We start from the raw sequence: 23,472 nt of genomic DNA, 5'->3' as shown, positions 1-23,472 counted from the left end.
CACTATGGTTCAGTTAAGAATGAACACAGGAGCGATCGGTACAGATCACTCACTGTGTTCATTCATTCATCCATCCTGAAATATCCCCTGCATCAGCCAGCAGGAGAGGAAAGCTGGCAGCACTGCATAGGAGAAAGAGAGACAGGGGACACCAGGAAGCAGGAGGAAACGGCACCGCACAGGGAGATTAGGGTGTGCCCAGGCACACCCAGAACACCCTGTGCATACGCCTATGTACAGTATCTCACAAAAGTGAGTGCACCCCTCACATTTTTGTAAATATTTTAATTTATCTTTTCATGTGACAACACTGAAGAAATTACAGTTTGCTACAATGTAAAGTAGTGAGTGTACAGGTCGTATAACAGTGTACATTTGCTGTCCCCTCAAAATAACTCAACACACAGCCATTCATGTCTAAACTATTGGAAACATAAGTGTGTCTAAGGGAAAATGTCCAAATTGGGTCCAAAGTGTCAATATTTTCTGTGGCCACCATTATTTTCCAAAACTGCCATTAATGTCTAAACCGAAGGCAACAAAAGTGAGTACACCCCTAAGTGAAAATGTCCAAATTGGGCCTAATTAGTAATTTTCCCTCCCCGTGTCATGTGACTCGTTAGTGTCGCAAGGTCTCAGGTGTGAATGGGGAGCAGGTGTGTTAAATTTGGTGTTATCCCTCTCACTGTCTCATACTGGTCACTGGAAGTTCAACATGGCACCTCATGGCAAAGAACTCTCTGAGGATCTGGAAAAAAGAATTGTTGCTCTACATAAAGATGGCCTAGGCTATAAGACGATTGCCAAGACCCTGAAACTGAGCTGCAGCACGGTGGCCAAGACCATATAGTGGTTTAACAGGACAGGTTCCACTCAGAACAAGCCTCGCCATGGTTGACCAAACAAGTTAAGTGCATGTGCTCAGGGTCATATCCAGAGGTTGTCTTTGGGAAATAGATGTATGAGTGCTGCCAGAATTGGTGCAGAGGTTAAAGGGGTGGGAGGTCAGCCTGTCAGTGGTCAGACCATACTCCACACACTGCATCAAATTGGTCCACATGGCTGTTTTCCCAGAAAAAAGTCTCTTCTAAAGATGATGCACAAAAAAGTCCGCAAACAGTTTGCTGAAGACAAGCAGACTAAGGACATGGATTACTGGAACCATGTTATGTGGTCTGATGAGACCAAGACAAACGTATTTGGTTCAGATGGTGTCAAGTGTAGGTGGCGGCAACCAGGTGAGGCGTATAAAGACAAGTGTGTCTTGCCTACAGTCAAGCATTGTGGTGGGGGTGTCATGGTCTGGGGCTGCATGACTGCTGCTGGCACAGGGCAGCTACAGTTCATTGAGGGAACCATGAATGCCAACATGTACTGTAACATACTGAAGCAGAGCATGATCCCCTCCCTTCGGAGAATGGGCCGCAGGGCAGTATTCCAACATGATAACGACCCCAAACACTGGCCAAGCATGTCTTCAGACCTAAAGCCTATTGAGCATCTCTGTGGGGCATCCTCAAATGGAAGGTGGAGGAGCGCAAGGTCTCTAACATCCCACCAGCTCTGTGATGTCATCATGGAGGGTGGAAGAGGACTCCAGTGGCAACCTGTGATGCTCTGGTGAACTCCATGCCCAAGAGGGTTAGGGCAGTGCTGGAAAATAATGGTGGCCACACAAAATATTGACACTTTGGGCCCAATTTTTAAATTTTTTCTTAGGGGTGTACTCACTTTTGTTGCCAGCGGTTTAGACATTAATGGCTGTGTGTTGAGCTATTTGAAGGCACAGCAAATTTACACTGTAAGGGCTCTTTCACACGGTCCGCCTCCGTAGGCGGATCCGTGCTGCCCAGCGGGGATCGATCCGCCGATCCTCGCTGAGCCGGCGGATGACAGCTCCATCTCCGCTTGCAGTGCGGAGGAGAGGGAGGTGTCACAGCCCCCGCTGCTCTCTATGGGGAATCGGATGAGAGCGGACCGCCTGTCCGCTCTCATCTGATCCCATCCGATCCAATCCCCAGGATGGATGGAAAATAGGGTTTCCATCCGTCCGGATTTCACGGACAGGATCGGAAGCGGATGGCAGCGGACATGTCTCCGCTGACATCCACTGCTCCATAGGGCTGAATGGGGCATCCGATCAGATCCGCCTAGAAAACTGACAGGCGGATCTGATCGGACCGCCTGTGTGAAAGAGTCCTTATACAAGCTGTACACTCACTACTTTACATTGTAGCAAAGTGTCATTTCTTTAGTGTTGTCACATGAAAAGATAGAATAACATATTTACAAAAATGTGGGAGGTGTACTCACTTTTGTGAGATACTGTATATACTGTGTGTGTGTATATATATATATATATATATATGCCTCCATATATACAGTGCATTCCTATATATAGATATGTTCCCATAAGGAGGTTCTCATATATATATATGTATATTTATACATATGTGTATATAAATATATATATATAATGTTTTTCTTTCCCATATGTAGGTTCTCGTTGGGTATTTAGCTGCTGTAGATCAGTTTAATAAATATGTGTATGCGGTACCAGAGCCTTATATATCCCCTGTCCCCCCGATCATCAATATCTAATATGATGAGGGGTGAAGGGTGTATGGCCGGGCAGTTCCATGACCGCCCATAGATCGCTGTGTGATGGCCGGGTGAGCCGTGTATGGAAGGTGTATGGCCGCCCATAGATCGCTGTGTGATTGCCGGGTGAGCCGTGTATGGAAGGTGTACGGCAGTCCAGTATGATGACAGTATGATCCGTGTATCAGGCCGGGTGTGTGGATGTCAGTGACAGGAGGGCGGCACACAGCTCGGCCGCTTCCTGGTGACACAGGCTGGTTGCCAGGGGCGCTGATCACAACACACAGGAGCCGGAGAGGACGTGTGGCCGGTTATCACAGCGATCTTTCTTCCGTGCTTGTATCGCACACACCTAGAAGGATGAGTCGGGAGGTTCTGGCTGACCTGCACTGGGCCGATGGCCTGGCCATCCCTGTGGCCAATGCTGAGAACAGATCTCTGGAGGAGGAGGTATGGATGGGGGGAATGTCTGCATACCATCTCTCTCACCCTATTATACACCTAGCTGTGCTTCACCTACTCACACAGGTCACCTGATACCTACCTAGTACATGGCTTCTCAGGGTCTCCTCACACTGGGGTGTATATACTGTGCCCCCCTGTTCTTCACCCCCAAAGTGCAGGTCCTTTCCTCCTCTGTAACATGTTCAGGCATGGTTCAGTGTACCATCCCCTGACCTGCTTGGAAGAGGTGGTCTCAGGCATGACTCAGTTGTACTCCAGCATGGTATACCTACAGTGACCCCTAAACTGTGCTGAATACAGTTCACCCCCAAAGTCCACTTTTACTCCAGCATTGTATACTTACATTGACCCCCTAAACTGTGCTGAGTACAGTTCACCCCCAAAGTCCACTTGTACTCCAGCATGGTATACTTACATTGTCCCCCTAAACTGTGCTGAGTACAGTTCACCCCCAAAGTCCACTTTTACTCCAGCATTGTATACTTACATTGTCCCCCTAAACTGTGCTGAGTACAGTTCACCCCCAAAGTCCACTTGTACTGCAGCATTGTATACTTACATTGTCCCCCTAAACTGTGCTGAGTACAGTTCACCCCCAAAGTCCACTTTTACTCCAGCATTGTATACTTACATTGTCCCCCTAAACTGTGCTGAGTACAGTTCACCCCCAAAGTCCACTTGTACTCCAGCATGGTATACCTGCAGTGACCCCTAAACTGTGCTGAGTACAGTTCACCCCCAAAGACCAGTTGTACTCCAAGATAGTATCCCTACATTGACTCTTAGTTCACCCCCAAAATCCACTTGTACTCCAGCATGATATACCTACAGTGACCCCCTAAACTGTGCTGAGTACAGTTCACCCCCAAAGTCCACTTGTACTCCAGCATGGTATACTTACATTGACCCCCTAAACTGTGCTGAGTACAGTTCACCCCCAAAGTCCACTTTTACTCCAGCATTGTATACTTACATTGTCCCCCTAAACTGTGCTGAGTACAGTTCACCCCCAAAGTCCACTTGTACTCCAGCATGGTATACCTGCAGTGACCCCTAAACTGTGCTGAGTACAGTTCACCCCCAAAGACCAGTTGTACTCCAAGATAGTATCCCTACATTGACTCTTAGTTCACCCCCAAAATCCACTTGTACTCCAGCATGATATACCTACAGTGACCCCCTAAACTGTGCTGAGTACAGTTCACCCCCAAAGTCCACTTGTACTCCAGCATGGTATACTTACATTGACCCCCTAAACTGTGCTGAGTACAGTTCACCCCCAAAGTCCACTTTTACTCCAGCATTGTATACTTACTTTGACCCCCTAAACTGTGCTGAGTACAGTTCACCCCCAAAGTCCACTTGTACTGCAGCATTGTATACTTACATTGTCCCCCTAAACCGTGCTGAGTACAGTTCACCCCCAAAGTCCACTTTTACTCCAGCATTGTATACTTACATTGTCCCCCTAAACTGTGCTGAGTACAGTTCACCCCCAAAGTCCACTTGTACTCCAGCATTGTATACTTACTTTGACCCCCTAAACTGTGCTGAGTACAGTTCACCCCCAAAGTCCACTTGTACTCCAGCATGGTATACCTGCAGTGACCCCTAAACTGTGCTGAGTACAGTTCACCCCAAAAGTCCACTTGTACTCCAGCATGGTATACCTGCAGTGACCCCTAAACTGTGCTGAGTACAGTTCACCCCCAAAGACCAGTTGTACTCCAAGATAGTATCCCTACATTGACTCTTAGTTCACCCCCAAAATCCACTTATACTCCAGCATGATATACCTACAGTGACCCCCTAAACTGTGCTGAGTACAGTTCACCCCCAAAGTCCACTGGTACTCCAGCATGGTATACCTACAGTGACCCCTAAACTGTGCTGAGTACGGTTCACCCCTAAAAATCAGTTGTACTTTGGCACAGTATCCCTACATTGACCCCTAAACTGTGCTGAGTACGGTTCACCCCCAAAAAGCATTTGTACTCCGGCATAGTATCCCTACATTGACCCGGAAACTGTGCTGAGTACGGTTCACCCCCCAAAGGCCAGTTGTACTTTGGCATAGTATTTCTTCATTGACTCCTAAACTGTGCTGAGTATGGTTCACCCCCAAAGTCCAGTTGGGCTCCATACCACCCGCAGGCATAGATTAGTGTACAATGCGATGGAGGAGCTGGTCTCAGGCTGGATTCAGATGTACTCCAGTCTGGAATACCGAAGTGTGATTACTGAACTGTGCCAAGTACGGTTCACTCTCAAAAACCAGTTCGATTGAGTGGTGTGATCACTCTGTTCAGTCCTCAGGGGTAGATCAGCGTATCATGCGATGGAAGAGCTGGTCTCAGGCATGGTTCATTGTTCTCCAACGTGGTACACCTACATGTGATCACTAAAGTGCGCACTGAGCACTCACAGAGCATGGAAGAAGGGATCACTATGGTCTGATTGGTAGAGGTGAGGACATAAGCTTGCTTTGGAACACTTCCATATAACATATGTATGCGCAGACCAGGGGAGGAGGGCAATTGTACTTGGGCATAGTATAAGGCATCTGTGCCTAGCATGAGTACCCCCTTACAAGGGTCTTTATAAACATGTCATACTTACCACTATTAGTGTAGTGGTCTTGCACAGAGCAGCCCCGATCCTCCTCTTCTCGGGTCTCTGGCCAACACTCCTGGCTCCTCCCCCTGTTGAGTGCCCACCATAGCAAGCCGCTAGCTTTTGAGGCACTAGTGTGTGCCCACTAAGCTATGCACTGTTTATATGACAGGAAGTATTTTAAGTAGAAGTATTATGTATATTATAGTAATGGTGCTTTCATACATAATATTACTTTAAAACAAAATATGTAATACAGGGTAACGTGTAATGCAGGCTATATGATTAGGTCAACCTGGTTGTAAAAATCTAGGCCAGGTTGGATGACAGCTACATGTCTATGAAAAGCAGATATTGCCGATCGTACAGATTAGAAAAACCTCATCTAATGGCTTGAAGCCAGCCCAAGAAATGTCTGCATGTTCTTTCCTCATCCTACTCCATAACAGAAACAAGAACATTTGGGTAACATGAACATCTTTAGTGGGTCAGATTATGCTTATACTTTCCTCTGATGTCAGCTTTAGGCCTCATTCACACAGGCAGTAACATGCATGCGTTCATTTTCCAAACACATATTAATGCATGTAATGATTTTACATCGTATAAACTGTTCACTTATCCAGGTGCATTTATGTGACTTGCATTTATAGAAATCTGTGCATCCAGGGCAGAGATGTATAGTAACTAAGCAGAACTACTTCACTATTGTACTTAAGTACTGAAAGGCGGTATCTGTACTTTCCTAGAGTAGAATTTTTTTCTCCTACTTCCACTTTTACTTCACTACATTTTTTCGATGATTTCAATACTTCTACTCCATTATTTTTTTTTGTGCTGCATAGTTACTCGTTACTATTATAAAAATTACCACGGCCAGAACAGTAGATGGCAGGTTTCATGAAGCTCAAAACGCATGTATTATCAGCGCATACAAAAGTAAATGCTAATGTATGTATAAATAAAAGCTGCATTTGAAATAATAAAAAACAATATGATGTTCAAACTTTGACTTCTTTCTTTAATAACTACATAACACAGTACTTGTACTTTTACTTTCAGTACTTGAGTAGCAAAATGTTAAAAAAAACTACTTGCAATACTTAAGTACAAAAAATGTTGAATACTTTAGTACTTCTACTCAAGTCACTTTTTTGATCGAGCACTTCCACTTCTACTCAAGTCACTTTTTGATCGAGCACTTCCACTTCTACTCAAGTCACTTTTTGATCGAGCACTTGTACTTTTACTCAAGTATGGGTTTCGAGTACTTTATACAACTCTGATCCAGGGGCAGATTAGATACCCTAAGTGCACGTAAACACATGTAAGGTGCACGTTTTTGTGTGCTACAGGAACTTATCCAGAGGAGAAAGACTTTTTAAAAGCTAATTTCACATTTAAAAAAAAAAAAATAAAAAATAATAATTTAAAAAATTTTAATGAAAAACAATGTGCATTTATTATTTTTTTTCCACAGGAGCCTAAAAAGCATTGTGCCTGCAATCAGTATCTTTGCATTTATATAAAACAAGCAGAGGAGGCCTGTGTAGCCACACTCTGCTGTGATACAAGTTCGGGGGCTGTGTAAGGCTAGGTTTAAATTCACGACAGAACATAAATGTGCACAGCCTATTGCATTAGGGTGTGCACCCCAAAGTTCAGTGTGTGTGTGTGTGTGTGTGTGTGTGTGTGTATATATATATATATATATATATATATATATATATATATATATATATATATATATATATAATGTGTATATATCTATTACACACACTCATAAATAAATGTAAACAAACATTTTAAAATGTATTAAATCATGGACGGTGTCAGTGGAGCAGTGGATATGTCAGTTGGACAGTGGATGGTGTCAGGAGGGCAGTGGATTTTGTCAGTAGGGCAGAGGACTGTGTCAGTAGAGCAATGGATGGTGCCAGTAGGGTAGAGAATGGAGTCAGTAGAGCAGTGGATGTGTTAGTAGGGTAGAGGTTGGTGTCAGTAGGACAGTAGATAGTGTCAGAAGGGCAGAGACTGTGTCGGTAGAGCAGTGGACATGTCAGTAGGACAGTGGATGGTGTCAGTAGGGCTGAGGACTGTTTCAGTAGAGCTGTGGATGTATCAGTAGGGCAGAGGTTATTGTCAGTAGGACACCGGATGGTGTCAGTAGGGCAGTGGATAGTGTCAGTAGAGCAGTGGACATGCCAGTAGGACAGAGGATGGTGTCAGTAGGGCAGAGGACTGTGTCAGTAGAGCAGTGGACGTGTCAATTGGACAGAGGTTGGTGTCAGTAGAACAGTGAATGATGTCAGTAGGGCAATGAACTTTGCCAGTAAGGCAGAGGACAGTGTCAGTAGAGCAGTGGATGTGTCAGTAGGACAGTGGATGGTGTCAGCGGAGCAGTGGATGTGTCAGTAGGGCAGAGGTTTGTATCAGTAGGACAGTGGATGGTGCAGAAGGGCAGTGGACTTTGTCAGCAGGGCAGAGGACGGTTTGTAGACAGAAAAGTTACCGTGCCAAATTGGCCCTTACCCCTATTGAGGATTCAAAAACAAATTTTGGGACAGAAAAAGACGGGGCTTTGCGGGCCTGTGGGAGTGGAAGGATCAGAAAGTAGAACCAGTAGTAAAATCAAAAATACATTTTATTGGTTTCTCAAAATATAAAAAACAAGCATGGATAACCATGCATGTAAAATAACGAACAAATACAACATACAATGATTAAAATATAGTGTCACTGTAATTATAGAAATATATCCCATAAGGGTTTGGAAGCAGAAAAAACAAAGCCTGTGTAGGTGGAAGGTAGGTCTCAAGCTGGATTCGGTCACGATAGGTCCCCAGCAAGCCGACGCGTTTCGCTTAAGGCTTCCTCAGGGCCTGAGAGACCCTAACAGACCGATGTTTCCTTTTTAGCAGTGACTTGTGTGGGCGGCAGGGCTGTGGCGGTACATATAATGTCCGGAAGATAATATCTCCATTTTTACCATACAGAATTTATATAGGTGTCACGTAAAACACTTTTGTATTACATCCGATGTATTGGATTGCAGTTGTATCATCAAGGTCAAGGCTGCTATAAATAGCTCCAATCTCAGCCTCTTGGGGTGTAATTACCCCTTAGCAGATAATTGTCCTCTTCCTGGATTGTTTATCCATATATGCAATAACCCTCAGGTACATTCCATTTAGTGTCAATATTGCACTCGTTTGAGCCAGGATTTAAAGACCTCTATGCGGTTTGTAGGGAATGTATCCCCAATCTACTTGTCCTAGGTGGCAGCAGGGTTGACCTCTCCTCAAACTAAGAGGTGCTCCAGGCAGGGAAATAGGACCTATATAGGCGTATATTTCAGTTAAATGGACCCAGGGTCCTGGGCTATTCAAGCCCTCTGTGTCACCGTACGTATTACCACCTGCCAGAGGACGGTGTCAGTAGAGCAGTGGATGGTGTCAGTAGGGCAGAGGATGGTGTCAGTAGGGCAGAGGTTGGTATCAGTAGGACAGTGGATTTTGTCAGTAGGACAGTGGATGGTGTCAGGAGGGCAGTGGACTTTGTTAGTAGGGAAGAGGATGGTGTTAGTAGAGCAGTGGACATGTGAGTAGGGCAGAGGACAGTGCCAGTAGAGTGGTGGACTTGTCAGTAGGGCAGAGGTTGGTGTCAGTAGGACAGTAGGTGGTGTCAGAAAGGCAGTGGACTTTGTCATTAGGGCATAGGACAGTGTCAGTAGAGCAGTGGATGTTTCAGTAGGACAGTGGATTGTGTCAGTAGGGCAGAGGATGGTGCCAGTAGAGCAGTGGACATGTCAGTAGGTCAGATTTTGATGTCAGTAGGACAGTGGATGATGTCAGTAGGGCAGTGGATGTGTCAGTAGGGCAGTGGATGGCGTCAGTCTGTAGACAATGGGTGTGTCAGTAGGGCAGAGGTTGATGTCAGTAAGGCAGTGGACTTTGTCAGTAGGGCAATAGACATGACAGTAGGACAGAGGTTGGTGTCAGTAGGGCAAAGGTTGGTGTCAGTCAGTAGAGCAGTGTACATGTCAGTAAGGCAAATGGACTTTGTCAGTAGAGCAGTGGATGGTGGTAGTAGGGCAGAGATTGGTGTCAGGCAAGAGGAATCTGTGCCGCACAGGGTGATTAGGGTGTCCCCGGCACATCCAGCACACCCCGCATGCACGCCTATGCGATAGACCTTGCTGCCTCTCTGAAGAGTTCTCTGGTGGATCACTTTTCAAAGGCATTCGACAGGACTGCAGTTGCATATGGTTGCAGGGCAGTTACGATGAAGTCCCATTTACTTGATGGGGTCACATGTAGTGGCAGTACTGCCTGCCAACCGCAATAGGGGTATATTTTTTGCTGTGGCCAGGAAGCAAAGGTACACGGCTACGGCGCTTACAACAAGGGGGTGGCCGGAAAGCAGTAAAAACAGGGCAAACACACCTATTTTGTGTAAAGCGCCCTAAGACAATACTATAGTGTAACCTAAGCTTCCTGCTGTTCAATTATCTATCTCTCAGTCACACTGTCACAGCAGTAACCATTATCTTTTGCTGTAAAGCTTCTGCTTGACTTGTAACACTGTAAGTGACTTGTGATGTATAATGTTTGTCATATGATTGGAAACATGGATAAGTTAACCAAAAGCTTCACAGCAGGAGATTGTGACTATTGTTGTGGCTGCAGAGACAGTACTGTTTGAGTATTTCACTGCCCTGTTACAAGCCTTTGCAGACCATTCCGCTTACCTACCACCTGCTGGCATACTGACTTATAATAAGAAATAATAAAAAAAAATATTAAAAATGCATCTTTACAAACTACAACAGAAAGAGTCATCACAGCCATTCTGATCAAAGCTATCCTCGTGCAGGCTAGGAAATGAAAGCTAACGTGTTTTTACATGTGTTTACCCTCTTTTTAACTTTTCTTGTTTTATTGTTAAATGCAAGCAAAAAATAGCCCAGCCATGTTCCCAATTATTAGACCTTAATATTTAAACTGATAATGTTACAAATCTAAGTATTGCCTTTGATATTGATGACGATATTATAATAATTAACAGCCTCCATTTAAATGTACCATTCAATTCTAGTTGCAAAGGAAACAAAAGGAGAAGCTGCAGTTGTCAAACCAGTTAAAAGAAATGGATGACCGAATACAAGCAATGGCTGACCACCTAAGAAATGTCAGGCAAGAACTGAACTATACTCAGGTAATTTCAATATCTGAAACACTAGACATCCTTAATTCCGGAGTGTGGATCACTCGTCAATCAAACCGGTAGGGGAAGGATTTGCAAAATTCATTATGGTAGAGTATCTGTCTTCCAATGATTTTAGCTGAACAGAGCATGCTCCATCAGTGGGACACTACCTTCACTACACACATTGGTCTCTTCATAGCATCCAGCCCCTAATACCCATTTAGTTCACTCATTGAGCACATTCGTTTTTAGCATCAATGTCACCAGTGAGACTGACCCCCTTAATAAACATAGCTCACTAGTTTCTGTGTCACCAGTGAGATCTTCCCCATGAATAGACATATCATTCCCGGTACCCATGTCACCAGAGAGATTCGCCCCCAAGCAGACATAGCGCTCTCTCCAATAGCCATGTCACCAGTGAGATCTATCCACCAGTACACATAGCTCTCTCTCAAATATCAATTTCATCAGTGAGATCTTCTCTCCAATACACATAGCTCTCTCTAAAGTATTCATGTCACCAGTGAGATCTACTCACCAGTACACATAGCGCTCTCTCCAATATAAATTTCATCAGTGAGATCTTCTCTCCAGTATACATAGCTCTCCCTCCACTATCCATGTCATCAAAGAGATCTGCTCCCCAGTGCATATACAGTAGCTCTCACTCCAGTATCAGTGTCAACAGGGAAATCAGCCCCCTAGTATACATAGCTTTCTCTCCAGTATCCATGTCACCAGTGGGATCTGCCCCCCCCCCCCCCCCCAGTGCACATAGCTCTCCTTCCAGTATCCATGTCACCAGAGAGATCCGCTCCCTAGTGCATATAGCTCTCTCTCTACAGTATCAGTGTCACCAGGGAAATCAGCACCCCAGTAACCATAGCTCTCTCTGCAGTATCTATGCCATCAGTTATATTTGCCCACCAGTACACATAGCTCTCTCCGGCATCCATGTCATCAGTAAGATATGCACCCTGTACACATAACTCTCTCCAATATCTATGCCACCAGTAAGATTTGCCCCAGTACACATAGCCCTCTCTCTCCAGTATCCATGTCACCAGTGAGATCTGCCCCCGGTAAACATAGCCTTCTATCTCCAGTATCTATGTCACCGATGAGATCTGCCCCCAGTACACATAGCCTTCTCTCTCCAGTACTCATCTCATAAGTGAAATCTGCCCCACAGTACATATATCTTTCTTTTCAGTATCCATATTACCAGTGAGATCTTCCCGCCCCCCCCCCCCCCCCAAGACACATAGGTTTCTCTCCAATATCCGTGTCATCAGTGAGATCTGACCCTCCCCAGAACACATAGGTCTCTCTCCAATATCCATGTCATCAGTGATATCCTCACTACAGTATGGGAAGGGACAATTCCCCAATAGTACACAAGCAGCAAAAAATAACCTGGCAGGGGTTTGAAGTGAGATTAAACCTAAGGATTTGGCTGTTTCTCAAAATCGTTGCATTCAAGGCATGCCATAAATGATAACTCTCACATTTGCTTGTACTCGTAACCGAACTGTCAAACCATCAAATGGCTGGTGCCATATATGATCACATGTGAAGCACTATGGCAAGTACAGATCAAACAAAGGCTAAGGTAGAAGCTTCCTTGGCTGTAGAAGATAGTAGGATTTAGTTCTGCTTGAAACCCTTCCCTACTCTATCCAAAACTAAAAAAAAAAAAGTTTTGCTTTACAAAAAATCTTACAATGAAACCAAAAAAAATTTTTTTTTTCTATGCTGCATTTCTCTAATATAAATGGCCTCCAACAGTTACCAAGGAGCTAACATCTCAATGATTCTTTGTAATTCTGTGCTTATTCTATGGATGAAATCTTTGCAGCCATGGTCTAACGTTGAAGGTAAACCTCTTTTGAGAGCTGTGGAAAGCAGTAGAGCATTGACGTGAAAAACATTTACACAAAACACCTCTTTGCTTTGTGTTATTTTACTGTAGTTTTGTATGCACCCAATAACACAGACAGGGGCCGCTAATATAAAAACTGTTATTCCAGTCTCTTTGTAGGGCCCGAGAGAAAGAAATTGAAAGTGAAGAACACTTTAAAACTCTGGCTGAAAGGGAAACGGGGCGTCTAAAGCAAGAAATTCAACGTCTGGAAAACGAGCTGGTATCCTTGAGGGAAAAGAAAAATAATCAAGAAGTAAGCTTTATATGTAGATTTCTGTTCTCGTTCTACGTAAATATAAACTCAAACTAAAAGCAATTTTAACAAAAGAGCTCGCTAAAGAATTACGCATTGTGTCTATACAATGTCATTTAATGTAGATCAAAGAAAATAATGGATATCTTAATACCTTGAAATGTTGTAGCCTTCGACAGTGGAAGAGGCGGCATGTATAGAAATGAATTCAAAGTCCATATACATTGTTTTCTTTATGCTATAAACTGTCTGCTTCTGTTGAAAAGAAACATAGCAAATAAGTTAATTAAACACATCTTAATTGTTTATAACATCAAGGTTATAGTTATCATCCGTATATCTCTTAATTATTTTATTTAGAATAACATATTCAAGGCCACTCAGAAACTGGAGAAACTGAAATGTCAACTCAAGTGGAACCAAAAGGATCTGGAAGACTGGTTGAAGGAATCTGCTCGTAAAGACGAAGATTCTGTTGCCATTCAGAAATACTCTCAAAAAGATGAAGGGAAAATTAGGGTAAGCAACTTATGCTTTTTCATGATTACCTGTATGTAGATGAATGTATAATGACTAAATATTGAATGTTTCTCTGTAGGAATTGTCACTGCAGATTGAAAGGATGACTGTGGAAGCTAACCAGAAACGGAAACATTTAGACAACGAACTAACAGAGACCATCACTGCGCAGGTATAATCTTTAATAATTGCTTTCTGTCCACATAATAATATTAATATAACATAATACAGGCATACCCCGCTTTTAAGTACACAATGGGACCAGAGCATGTATGTAAAACGAAAATGTACTTAAAGTGAAGCAATACCTTTTTTCATTTCCTAGGCAAGCTGGCTGGCCACAAATAGGATATGTTGTAGTCCTGGGTCCCCTCGCATTGCTCCCTAAGTTTGGTATCCCTGTCACTTATAGTTTGGGAGTAGTGCCATGTCAAGCTGACCACGATTTCCCATAGACGCCAATGTTAAAAACCGGGAGTAATGCCATGCCAAGCTGACCAGGCTGTGTCCGTACTCGCGAGTGTACGTAAAGTGAGTGTACTTAAAACGGGGTATGCCTGTAATAACATAATAATATTGCTTTCTGTCCACATCCTGCACCATGGATGGTGTCATTACAAAACCCTTTTTTAAATGCAATCTATAATTGTTTAGTCCTCTGCTCATGTTTTGTTCTGTGCAGCAAAAGCTCGGTTTAGAGTTGCTGTAAAAACATAAGTCAACTGATCTGAATTTTATAGAGATTAATGTTTTTTTTTTTTTTGCATAATGTATAATTAAACAGAATTTTAGCATTTGTACCAATATTTTTTCAGTATACTCTTAAGCAGTAATTTCATTTTCAGACGCAATGTACAGGAAGCATTCTCTTGTTTTACAGATTGAGCTGGACAAGACAGCTGAAGATTTCCGCAAAGCACATTCAGAAAGACAACAGCTGATCCAGCAGTGGGAGAACACTATCGATCAGATGCAGAAAAGGGACAGAGAAATTGACCAATATGCACTGGTAAAAAAAAAAAATTGCAATTTGATTTTTTTTACAACACAATTGGTGACATCTCTTTTTAAGTAGAGACCTTATTACTGGTATTATTGATAATTGATATCAATTAATTAATAATTTTAAGTGTCAATCCAGAGTTAGTGATGCTAAACACACACTGTTTAATTTACATGATCCCTTCTATTTCTGTATGTGGATGATTTAAATATTTTAATTAGAAAAAAATCAAAGTACCAAGTACCTTTTTTCTTTTTTTTTTCCAAAATGTTTATTGAAGAAAAAACATGGTTAACAACAAAGTACCTTTTTTCTAATCGATATACAGCTGTCACATGACCCAGATCTTTCCCAGCCTGTCTACAGCGAAACATAAGCAGGAGGAGCTCCTAATGCTCTGCTGCTGGTCACATGTTCAAAGTAAAAAAAAAAAACAGCCTTTGGAATACAGAGTAAAAATAAATAATTATTATCAATAAATTGTTATTAATTGTCATACAAATACTGTATATATTTGAAATTCAAATCTTTATTCTTTTTTTGTCAATAACTGTGCATGGGCGGATTTCTGCCATCTACAGGTTGCGTCACACCCCTCAAGCCTCCTGTCCCTTAGAATACGAGGGAGGTGAAGCCTCCATTATTCTACATGTAATATCCCACTCCCATTGTGTTTAGCTGGTTAGTAGGCATGGAGAAGGAGGGAGGGAGTGGGCTTTCATTTACCACTGTGTATACGCCCACATGTGTGGCTCTATAGTCACATGGGCTGCTCAGATGTGATAGGGAGGAAATGCTCAGCACAGAAACTCGCGGAAAACTGAGCATGTGCACCAGCTGCTAACATTGCTCTGCATAATCCCCAACTGCACTGGGGACATGATCAAAAGGGGAGATAGAGAACAGCAGGATCAACTAGGTTTTTTTGCAGAATACAAAAAAACACTCTCATAATGACTGAGTGAGTGTAAACAGCATGAAATACTGCATTTATTGATATTTTTTTATGATGTGGGTTTTATGACACTTTAACAGTCTTAGCATGCCAACAAAATGAGCTGGAGTGTAAGGCTCCATGTACACGGGACGTTGTTAAAAGTCCCTTTGAATGCTGGAATTTTTAGGACATTTGAAACGTCCGTTCAGTCGCGTTTGTACCCGCGTTTAGCGGGCGTTTAGCAGCGTTTGCGGGCGTTTGCGTTTAGAAGCGTTCCTAGAGGTCATAAAAATTATTCCCCTTTAAAATGGAAAAACGCGAACGCTAAACGCGGGTCATCGCGTTCAGACGCGTTCGGACGCGTTCAGACTCGTTCGGACGCGTTTGTGTGTTTGAAACGCCGGGAAACACACGTTCGAACGCAAATAATTGCGTTCTAAAAACAGTCCCTGAACGCAACTGCCTGCAAATGACTGTAAACGACCTGGTGTACATGGACAGATAATATAAAATGTAGATGGGTTCAGGGGCTTCTGAAAAAAACGCCCAACTGCTCCTAAACGGCCATTTCCAGCGTCCCGTGTACATGGAGCCTAACATTGAATTCAAGAGTTTCTAAAAAAATTAAACCAGTGTGTCATTTTTTTAACCCTCATTAAATTTTGTTATTCATCTATGAAACAGAATACAGAGTGAATTGGAGCAGTCCCTGCTGCTCACCAATACTGCTTTTGCTATGTGATTGTGACCTTCAGGCAAAGACAGTCAAAGCTATGAATAGCTTGGAAATGAAATACAGTATAACAAAAGAGTGACAAAAAGAACAAGCATGCACAGTTATGGACCACTCACATCTCTGGGCCACAAAGTGGTCACATAGATGACAATGTATAACCCACTGGCACCATTACACATGCAAATTGCGTAGCTCGTTTACATTTTTCCTGCTCTATCACTATTTAATAAGGTACAGTATATAATATATATATATAAATATATATATATATATATATATATATATATATATATATATATATATATATATATATACACACCTCCATTGGATTGGATTTTATAGCTATGGACAACATAATTATACATTGACATTTACAATTATTTTGGTGACGTCCAAAGAACATTGGTACATTGGATTACTGTGCATAGCAATTTCTTATCGCTTTGGGAATTGACATTAAGTACTGTTATTGTGTTAGGATGGTGAAGGCATGTTGGTTATTTGAATATATATATTACAGTTTCCGTATAATTAACTGCTGTGATTCTCTTAGGTTTGCACTGTTAAACTGGCTAGAATAATGCACATCAATCATTGCTGGGACAACAAAAATAGTTCGGACTACATCATCTCAACCTTTCTCTTAAGGGGAAACAACTTCATACAGTTGAAATACATATATGTAAACTGTCTTATATGGAAAAGGAATTGTAATTGTGTTCAGGTTGTCTTGTAATTCACATTTTCTGCCAAGTTGCACACGCAGGCAGGTGTCCCTGCTATTTTCTGTTTTTGCTTTTCATTTTCTAGTGTCTCTTGTCTGCTAATGCACAATCAATCGGCATCATTGTCCAGAGAGCAGACAAGTACCACAGACAACTATCTATTAACTTTAGATAGAAACAGTGTCTCTCTGTGTAGTGTGGCAGGTGTATGTTAAATACAAGACTATCTGGACAGAAATAAAAAAAAACACCTTGGGCAGTAAAAGGGGCTTCATGGTCAGCATTTCTGCCTTACAACATTTGAATCCCAGTCAAGACTGCATTGAATTTGAATGTTCTCCCCTGTACTTATGTAAGTTTCCTCTGGGTTCTCTAGTTTTCTCCCCCATTCCATGGGTTAATTGGCTCTTGTTCAAATTGGCCAGAGTATGTGAATATGTATGCACGTTAGAGAAGGATCATAGGTTGTAAGCTGTCTTAAAGTGATTGTAAAGTCTCGTTTTTTTTTTTTTCCTATTAAAATAACAAACATGTTATCCTTATGTCCTCTGTGCAGTTGGTTTTGCACAGAGCAGCCCAGATCCTCCTCGACTCTCCTAGACCCTCCCTCCTGTTGAGTGCCCCCACAGCAAGCAGCTTGCTATGGGGGCACCCAAGCCAAGTCGCAGCTCCATGTATCCATTCAGAGAGCTGCTATTCGGCCCGCCCCTTCTCTCTCCTGATTTGCTAACTGAGTTTGATTTTGAGTGTCTCAGCCAATCAGGAGAGAGAGTCCCTTCTGACTTTACAACCACTTTAGGCAGGGCCTGATGTGAAGCACTTTGTAAATTGTTGCACTATTCAAATACCCTTAATAAATAAAATTAAAAAGTCAGTGAAAAATAACGTTTCTGCAAAAAAAAAAAAAAAAAATAAAGAAAAAATACCTTACAAATCCCGTGATGCTCCCTAAGTGGACTAGCCTTTAAAGTGATTGTAAAGGCTAAGATATTTAAAAAAAACAAACAAAAATGTTATACTTACCAGCGGCCTCAAACCTCTTCTTCTGGGGTCGCCTGCAAGTGCTCATGGCTCATCCTCTTCTCTGTGTACCACCATAGGACGCTGCCTACTATAGTAGCGCACGTGTGGGTTTGCTCCTGAGCCAGGCTGTGTGCGGCTATAGTCACACACATCGCCCCACCCTGATCTCTGTTTAAAGAATTTGATTGACAGCAGCAGAAGCCAATGGCTGCTGCCTCTTTCCTATGAATGCAGGGAGAGAGGAGAGAGCCTCTAGAGGTGAACACAGCCCTGGATCAAGTGAGGGCCCAGGTAAGTACAAGGGAGGACGAGGGGGCAATACAAATACTGGGGACATTTTTTACCTTAATGCAGGGAATGCTGCCTTACATGGAAGAATGAGAGTTTACAGCCCCTGCATAACCCTTAGGCTGTATTCACACAGGAACGGACAGCTCCCTGGCAACTGTCTGTTCCTTACTGCAGTAAGAGGCAGTGTGTTGTGTGATTCAGCGCATCACACAAAGCTCCTTTTTTTGTATTTATACAAACTTTAATTGAAGTGTACAAGAATACACTTCATTCATGTAGCTATAGAGCAGCGCAATGCTCTGCTGTACAGCCTCATGCTATTCTGTACAGTGCGCTGCAATAAAATGCAGCATGTATACATTTTATCACAGCATGCTGAAGTGCAGCTCAGTGTGAATGGGACACACAGGAAACTATTTTTTTCTGCGTGTCATTGGGGCAACAGGCATTTTACAATGCATTAGTGAATTAGCCCTTACATATACCCAGTGAGGTGACTGGCCTCAGGTGATACCTAGCGATGAAACAAATCTTCCTGTAGTTCTACCAGTTTATCTACAGCCTCTATATTAATTCAAAGTGCAGATTGTATACAGCTTGTCTGAGCTTCCAGAAAGCAGGGGGTGGGCAGCTGAAGTTACACTCTGCAGAAGCTCTAAGAGCTGATTGGAGGAAAGGGACACACCCCCCTTCACACTGCACAGAAGAACAGAGTTGAGGCTGTCAATCAAAGGCTGTGTACTGAGGAATGAGGCAGCAGACAGAAATGACACTTAGTGCTCTGGATTAAGACAAGTACACACTATAGAGGGATATGCATTGTCTGAGGTTTACAACCACTTTAAACTCACCCAGTTGACAGACCCTACCTGCTGATTGCTGCTAATCTGCATATTTGCTGTCATGCTTGCCAACACACTCTCCTTTTTTTATGATTGGCCCTAAACCTGATCCTATAAAATTGTTGCCAGATATTTCCTAAATGCGAACACTGTATATTTGTCTGAAAACATTATAGAGTGTGTACGCGTGCGATTGAATGAATGCAGCTACTTAGCACTAATCTTTTTTTTTTTTTTTTTTTTTTTTTACTAGCGGTTAGCTCAGGTCAAGCAAGACTTACGAGACAGAGAAAGTACGATCAAGGAGAAAATCCAGTTCTTGAACAGTGAAATCGATAATAACAAGGAATTTGAGAAGAAGATTGACATCGTGGAAAGAAAAGCAGTCAGACTGAGACAGGACTATCAAGAGCAAGAGGCTGTGCGGAACAATCTACAAGATGAGGTAACATCAGAAACAGACAGAGAACAGTGCGGATAAAACATATAGAACTGGCTTACAAACAGCAGATATGATGTGATATTGTTGGCAGTTTCTATATAGCAACAGAAAATCAACAAGTACTTCTTGTTTTTGAACGTTATTAAATATCAGTAATTCAGTGGAGTAGTGCTAGCTGTGAAAACACTTAAATGTCAGTGACCTAACTACCAGAAATCCATTATTTTGAGTTTCATGGATGTACCAATACGCTTGTAGAGGCTAAAGGCAGGGTCCTCAGTAAATCAAGCTGGCCATACATGCATAGATTTTCTTAGTTCACCCCAAAAGATTCCTCTATCCAAGCTAACAGTGCAGATGGATGAATCTCCCATGCCATCTATTGTATTCTGAAAGCCGTTGCCCTTGGCTGTCAGAATATCTGAACAGTAATTGCAGCTGATTGGCTTCAGTCACTTATTGGCCAACAGTTTTCTGCCCAGCTCCCTCTAGCTTCAGATCAAAGTCTGCCAAGGTGGGTGATGTTGGTAGGAAAATGCGGAAAATGGCTGAAATTCGATCCGTGTATGGCTAGCTTAAAGGTTAAATTCACCTTTTTCAGGAAATAGCCTATACATTCAAGGGGCCCATGCTATAAAAAATTGTACAGCTTTGTAAAATGTTTATTCATTTTATTGTCGCTCCTGTAGGCCATTAAGGCCACCTGGAAGCTTGAATGAAAAAACTCCCAGTTAGCGATTCCCACATCCTGCCTTGTTTCTTTGATGTGAAAAGCCATTGGTTTTTTTCCACAGTGGTTTTCACATCACAGCTACAAGGGCGGATGTGGGGATTGTTAACTGGGAGTTTTTTTGACCAGGCTTCTGGGGGACACCCAAATGGCCTACATGAATAACAATACAATTGATGAACATTTTACAAAGCTCATCAGTATTTTAGTGTCTACTGGGGCCCATTGACTACATGGGCTATTTTCCAGAAAAGGTGAACTTAGCCTATAAGGCTAAGTTCATTTATTTGCACAGGAACGCAGAGGGGTATTGGAAATCTCAGCCCTTGTTTGAAAGGCTGTCACAGATTCATATTGAACTAGATAGGTGTCTGTGGCAGCATATCCTTTATAGTCAGTACAAATTAACACGCAGATTTTGGACAAGGGCTGCGACTTTAAGATTTTAAACAATCCTCCGCTCCTATGTGGAATATACATTTCTTACTTTATAGTATGCTACTTAAAGTGGTTTTAAAGGCAGAAGGTTTTTTATCTTAATACATTCTTTGCATTAAGATAAAAAAAAACCCTCTGAACCTCATCTCTATCCAGCGATGTCCACCACTGTCTCAGCTTTCCAGGCTAAGACACAGCAGCAGCGCCATTGGCTCCCACTGCTGTCAATCAAAATCAGTTAGCCAATGAGGAGAGGGAGGGGAGGGGCCGAACAACAGCTCCATTTCTGAATAGATACACGGAGCTATGACTCGGCTTGGGTGCCCCCATAGCAAGTTGCTTGCTGTGAGGGCACTCAAAGGGAGAGAGGGGCCAAGAGAGCTGAAGAGGGACCTGAGAAGAGGATCCAGGCTGCTCTGTGCAAAACCAACTACACAGAGCAGGTAAGTACAGCATGTTTGTTATTTTTATTTCAAAGATTATTTGAAGATTGCCCACTTGGCAAAAAAACAGCTACTGCCTTAAGCTGGCTACATACAGGTAGAATTTGATAATGCCATCAGAGGCTTGACAGATTTTGTTAAAACCTACTTCAAAATTTTGTTTGCTTCTAGCCATTAATTTTGGTGTGAATGGAATTTTCCTAATTGATTAATTAATTAATTCCTAATCGGTCGAGAAAATTTTTTCATTCTGTCCCTTTAGATTTCCTTGCCAAATTCGAAAACGAACACCGATTTGACCCCATTAACCATTAGAAAATCTAAATGTTCCAAATATGACATTTTTTTTCCCAAACATTTTATTTATTTATTTTTTATTTCTTTACTAAAAACAAACATTAAAGAACAAATAAATTAGACATTAATAAAGGGGGGGTACAGTATCTATAATACAGTGTTAACTCCAATATCAAATAACAATTACAGGATAATATGTATTCTAGTGATATATAAAAAAACATATTTTTTGATAATTTCCATTATCCCTATTTTTTTTCCTAACTCAATCCACAAAACTGTATACTTCATTTAGAAACAATTTAAACTCACCCTTTAAACTCTCTTAATATATAAAAGCTTTTCATTAAATGCTTTTTCATAAGACAGTATCTAAGATGTAAAGAACACTCATATTCTATGTTTATGACAAAATTCTAACAATTTTTTACTTGTGTATGACAAGCTTTAGTCAATTCAGTGTTAGTCAACTGAGCTGAATGGCAGAGTTGGAAGCTAATTCCAAAATGTTTAAAGAGGGGGCATGGTGGAGCAACGGATGTAGTCAGATGCCTCTACTGTCCTCTCCGCTGGAAATCTGTGCTGTTATCCTGTGGGAATCCTCCTTATCTCTTATCTCTCGAAACGATCTCCGATTGGTTCAGAGGGATTCCTGACTATCTGGGCTACATTGCCAATAGTCCTGCTGACTCCACGAGTATGTGCAAACAGCTTAAAGATAATTGATCCTTGACCAAGGATATGGGCCAAGATGGTGCCCTGCTGGAGCATTTCAAGAGGGAGAAGTACAAGGAGGCTGCACAAAAGCTCTTCTCCCGGGCACTAGTCAAAGACTCACCAAAATGTTTAAAGCGGTTGTAAAGGGTAAACTTTCTATTCTGAAAATAATAAACATGTTATACAGTACTAATGATATTGCACAGAGTGGCCCTGATCCTCCTCTTCTAGGGTCTTCTTGGTATCTCTTCTTTTCTGTGTGGCACCATAGGAAGTCACTTGCTATAGGGGCACACCTACAGGCTCACTCCCGCCCCCCACTCTCTTCTTACAGGATTTGATTTACAGCAGCTGGAACCAATGGCTCCCACTGCTGTCTCTGTGCATGTGAGAGTGGGAAGAGAGAACCAGGGAAAATGGGCACAACTTAGGATCGAAACTGGACACAGGTAAGTATTTAGGGAGGCAAAGGGAATTAATACCCTAAGGCAGGGAATGTATTGTCTTGCATCTACAACTACTTTAAACTTGTACGATTGCATATGTACCCAGGGCCGGTGCTAAACTATTTTGCACCCTAGGCAGGACCAGCTGCTTGCATCCCCCCCCCCAAAAAAAAAATAAATAAATAAAGGCTCCAAATGCAGCCTCTACAGGGATGCTTTCTCACCTCCTTGCTAGCTCCGTGTGCAGACTGACTAGCGATCTGGGAGCAAATGATGTTGCGCGCAGCACACTTGCTCGGCACCTCATTGGTTGGATACCTCTTCTTCACAGATTGGCTGAAGTTTGCAGGAGATGTCTTCATCTCCAGCTAACATCATCCACTCCTGCAGCAGTATGCGGAATGTTGCTTCAGTGTGTGGGGAACAGAGCAGGCATCAGAAATTCTGGGGCTCCTTACAAAGCTTTAGGCCTGGGCCCCCAGGCCTGAACACCTTACATCAGAGTTTACCCTTTTCATTAGGATCCCCAAAGTCCCCCCCCCCTTACATCTGGGTCCCTGAGAGTCCCCCCCCCACTTACATCATGGTCCCCAAAGTTCCTCCTTACAACAGAATCTCCACTTTTATTAGGATCCCCAAAGTCTTCCCTTAATCATGGTCCCCAAAGTTCCTCCTTACAACAGAATCTCCACTTTCATTAGGATCCCCAAAGTCTTCCCTTACATTAGAATCCCAAAGTCCAATCTTACATCAGGGTCCACTGAGTCCCCCTGGATGTGGCCACGCCCTAGGCAGCAGTACGCCCTAGACAGATGC

At 42.6% G+C, this 23,472-nt stretch overlaps 1 protein-coding gene across 1 annotated transcript in view; it reads left to right on the top strand.

Moving 5' to 3' along the window:
- Nucleotides 1-2,764: 2,764 nt before the first annotated feature.
- Nucleotides 2,765-23,472, top strand: part of CCDC39 (coiled-coil domain 39 molecular ruler complex subunit) — a 70,799-nt gene continuing 50,091 nt past the window's right edge. The window contains exons 1-7 of the mRNA XM_082252578.1: nt 2,765-3,051; nt 10,777-10,896; nt 12,921-13,067; nt 13,428-13,586; nt 13,666-13,758; nt 14,467-14,595; nt 19,397-19,588. Coding sequence (XP_082108704.1) covers nt 2,803-3,051; nt 10,777-10,896; nt 12,921-13,067; nt 13,428-13,586; nt 13,666-13,758; nt 14,467-14,595; nt 19,397-19,588 — 1,089 coding nt within the window. The 5' untranslated portion in view covers nt 2,765-2,802. The remainder of the gene's footprint in view (nt 3,052-10,776; nt 10,897-12,920; nt 13,068-13,427; nt 13,587-13,665; nt 13,759-14,466; nt 14,596-19,396; nt 19,589-23,472) is intronic.

Source organism: Pelophylax lessonae (genome assembly GCF_965119305.1).
Source record: "Pelophylax lessonae genome assembly, chromosome: 3".
Classification (NCBI taxonomy): domain Eukaryota; kingdom Metazoa; phylum Chordata; class Amphibia; order Anura; family Ranidae; genus Pelophylax; species Pelophylax lessonae.
Note: the sequence above shows the minus strand (reverse complement) of the source record. Positions and strands in the feature narration are given on the sequence as shown.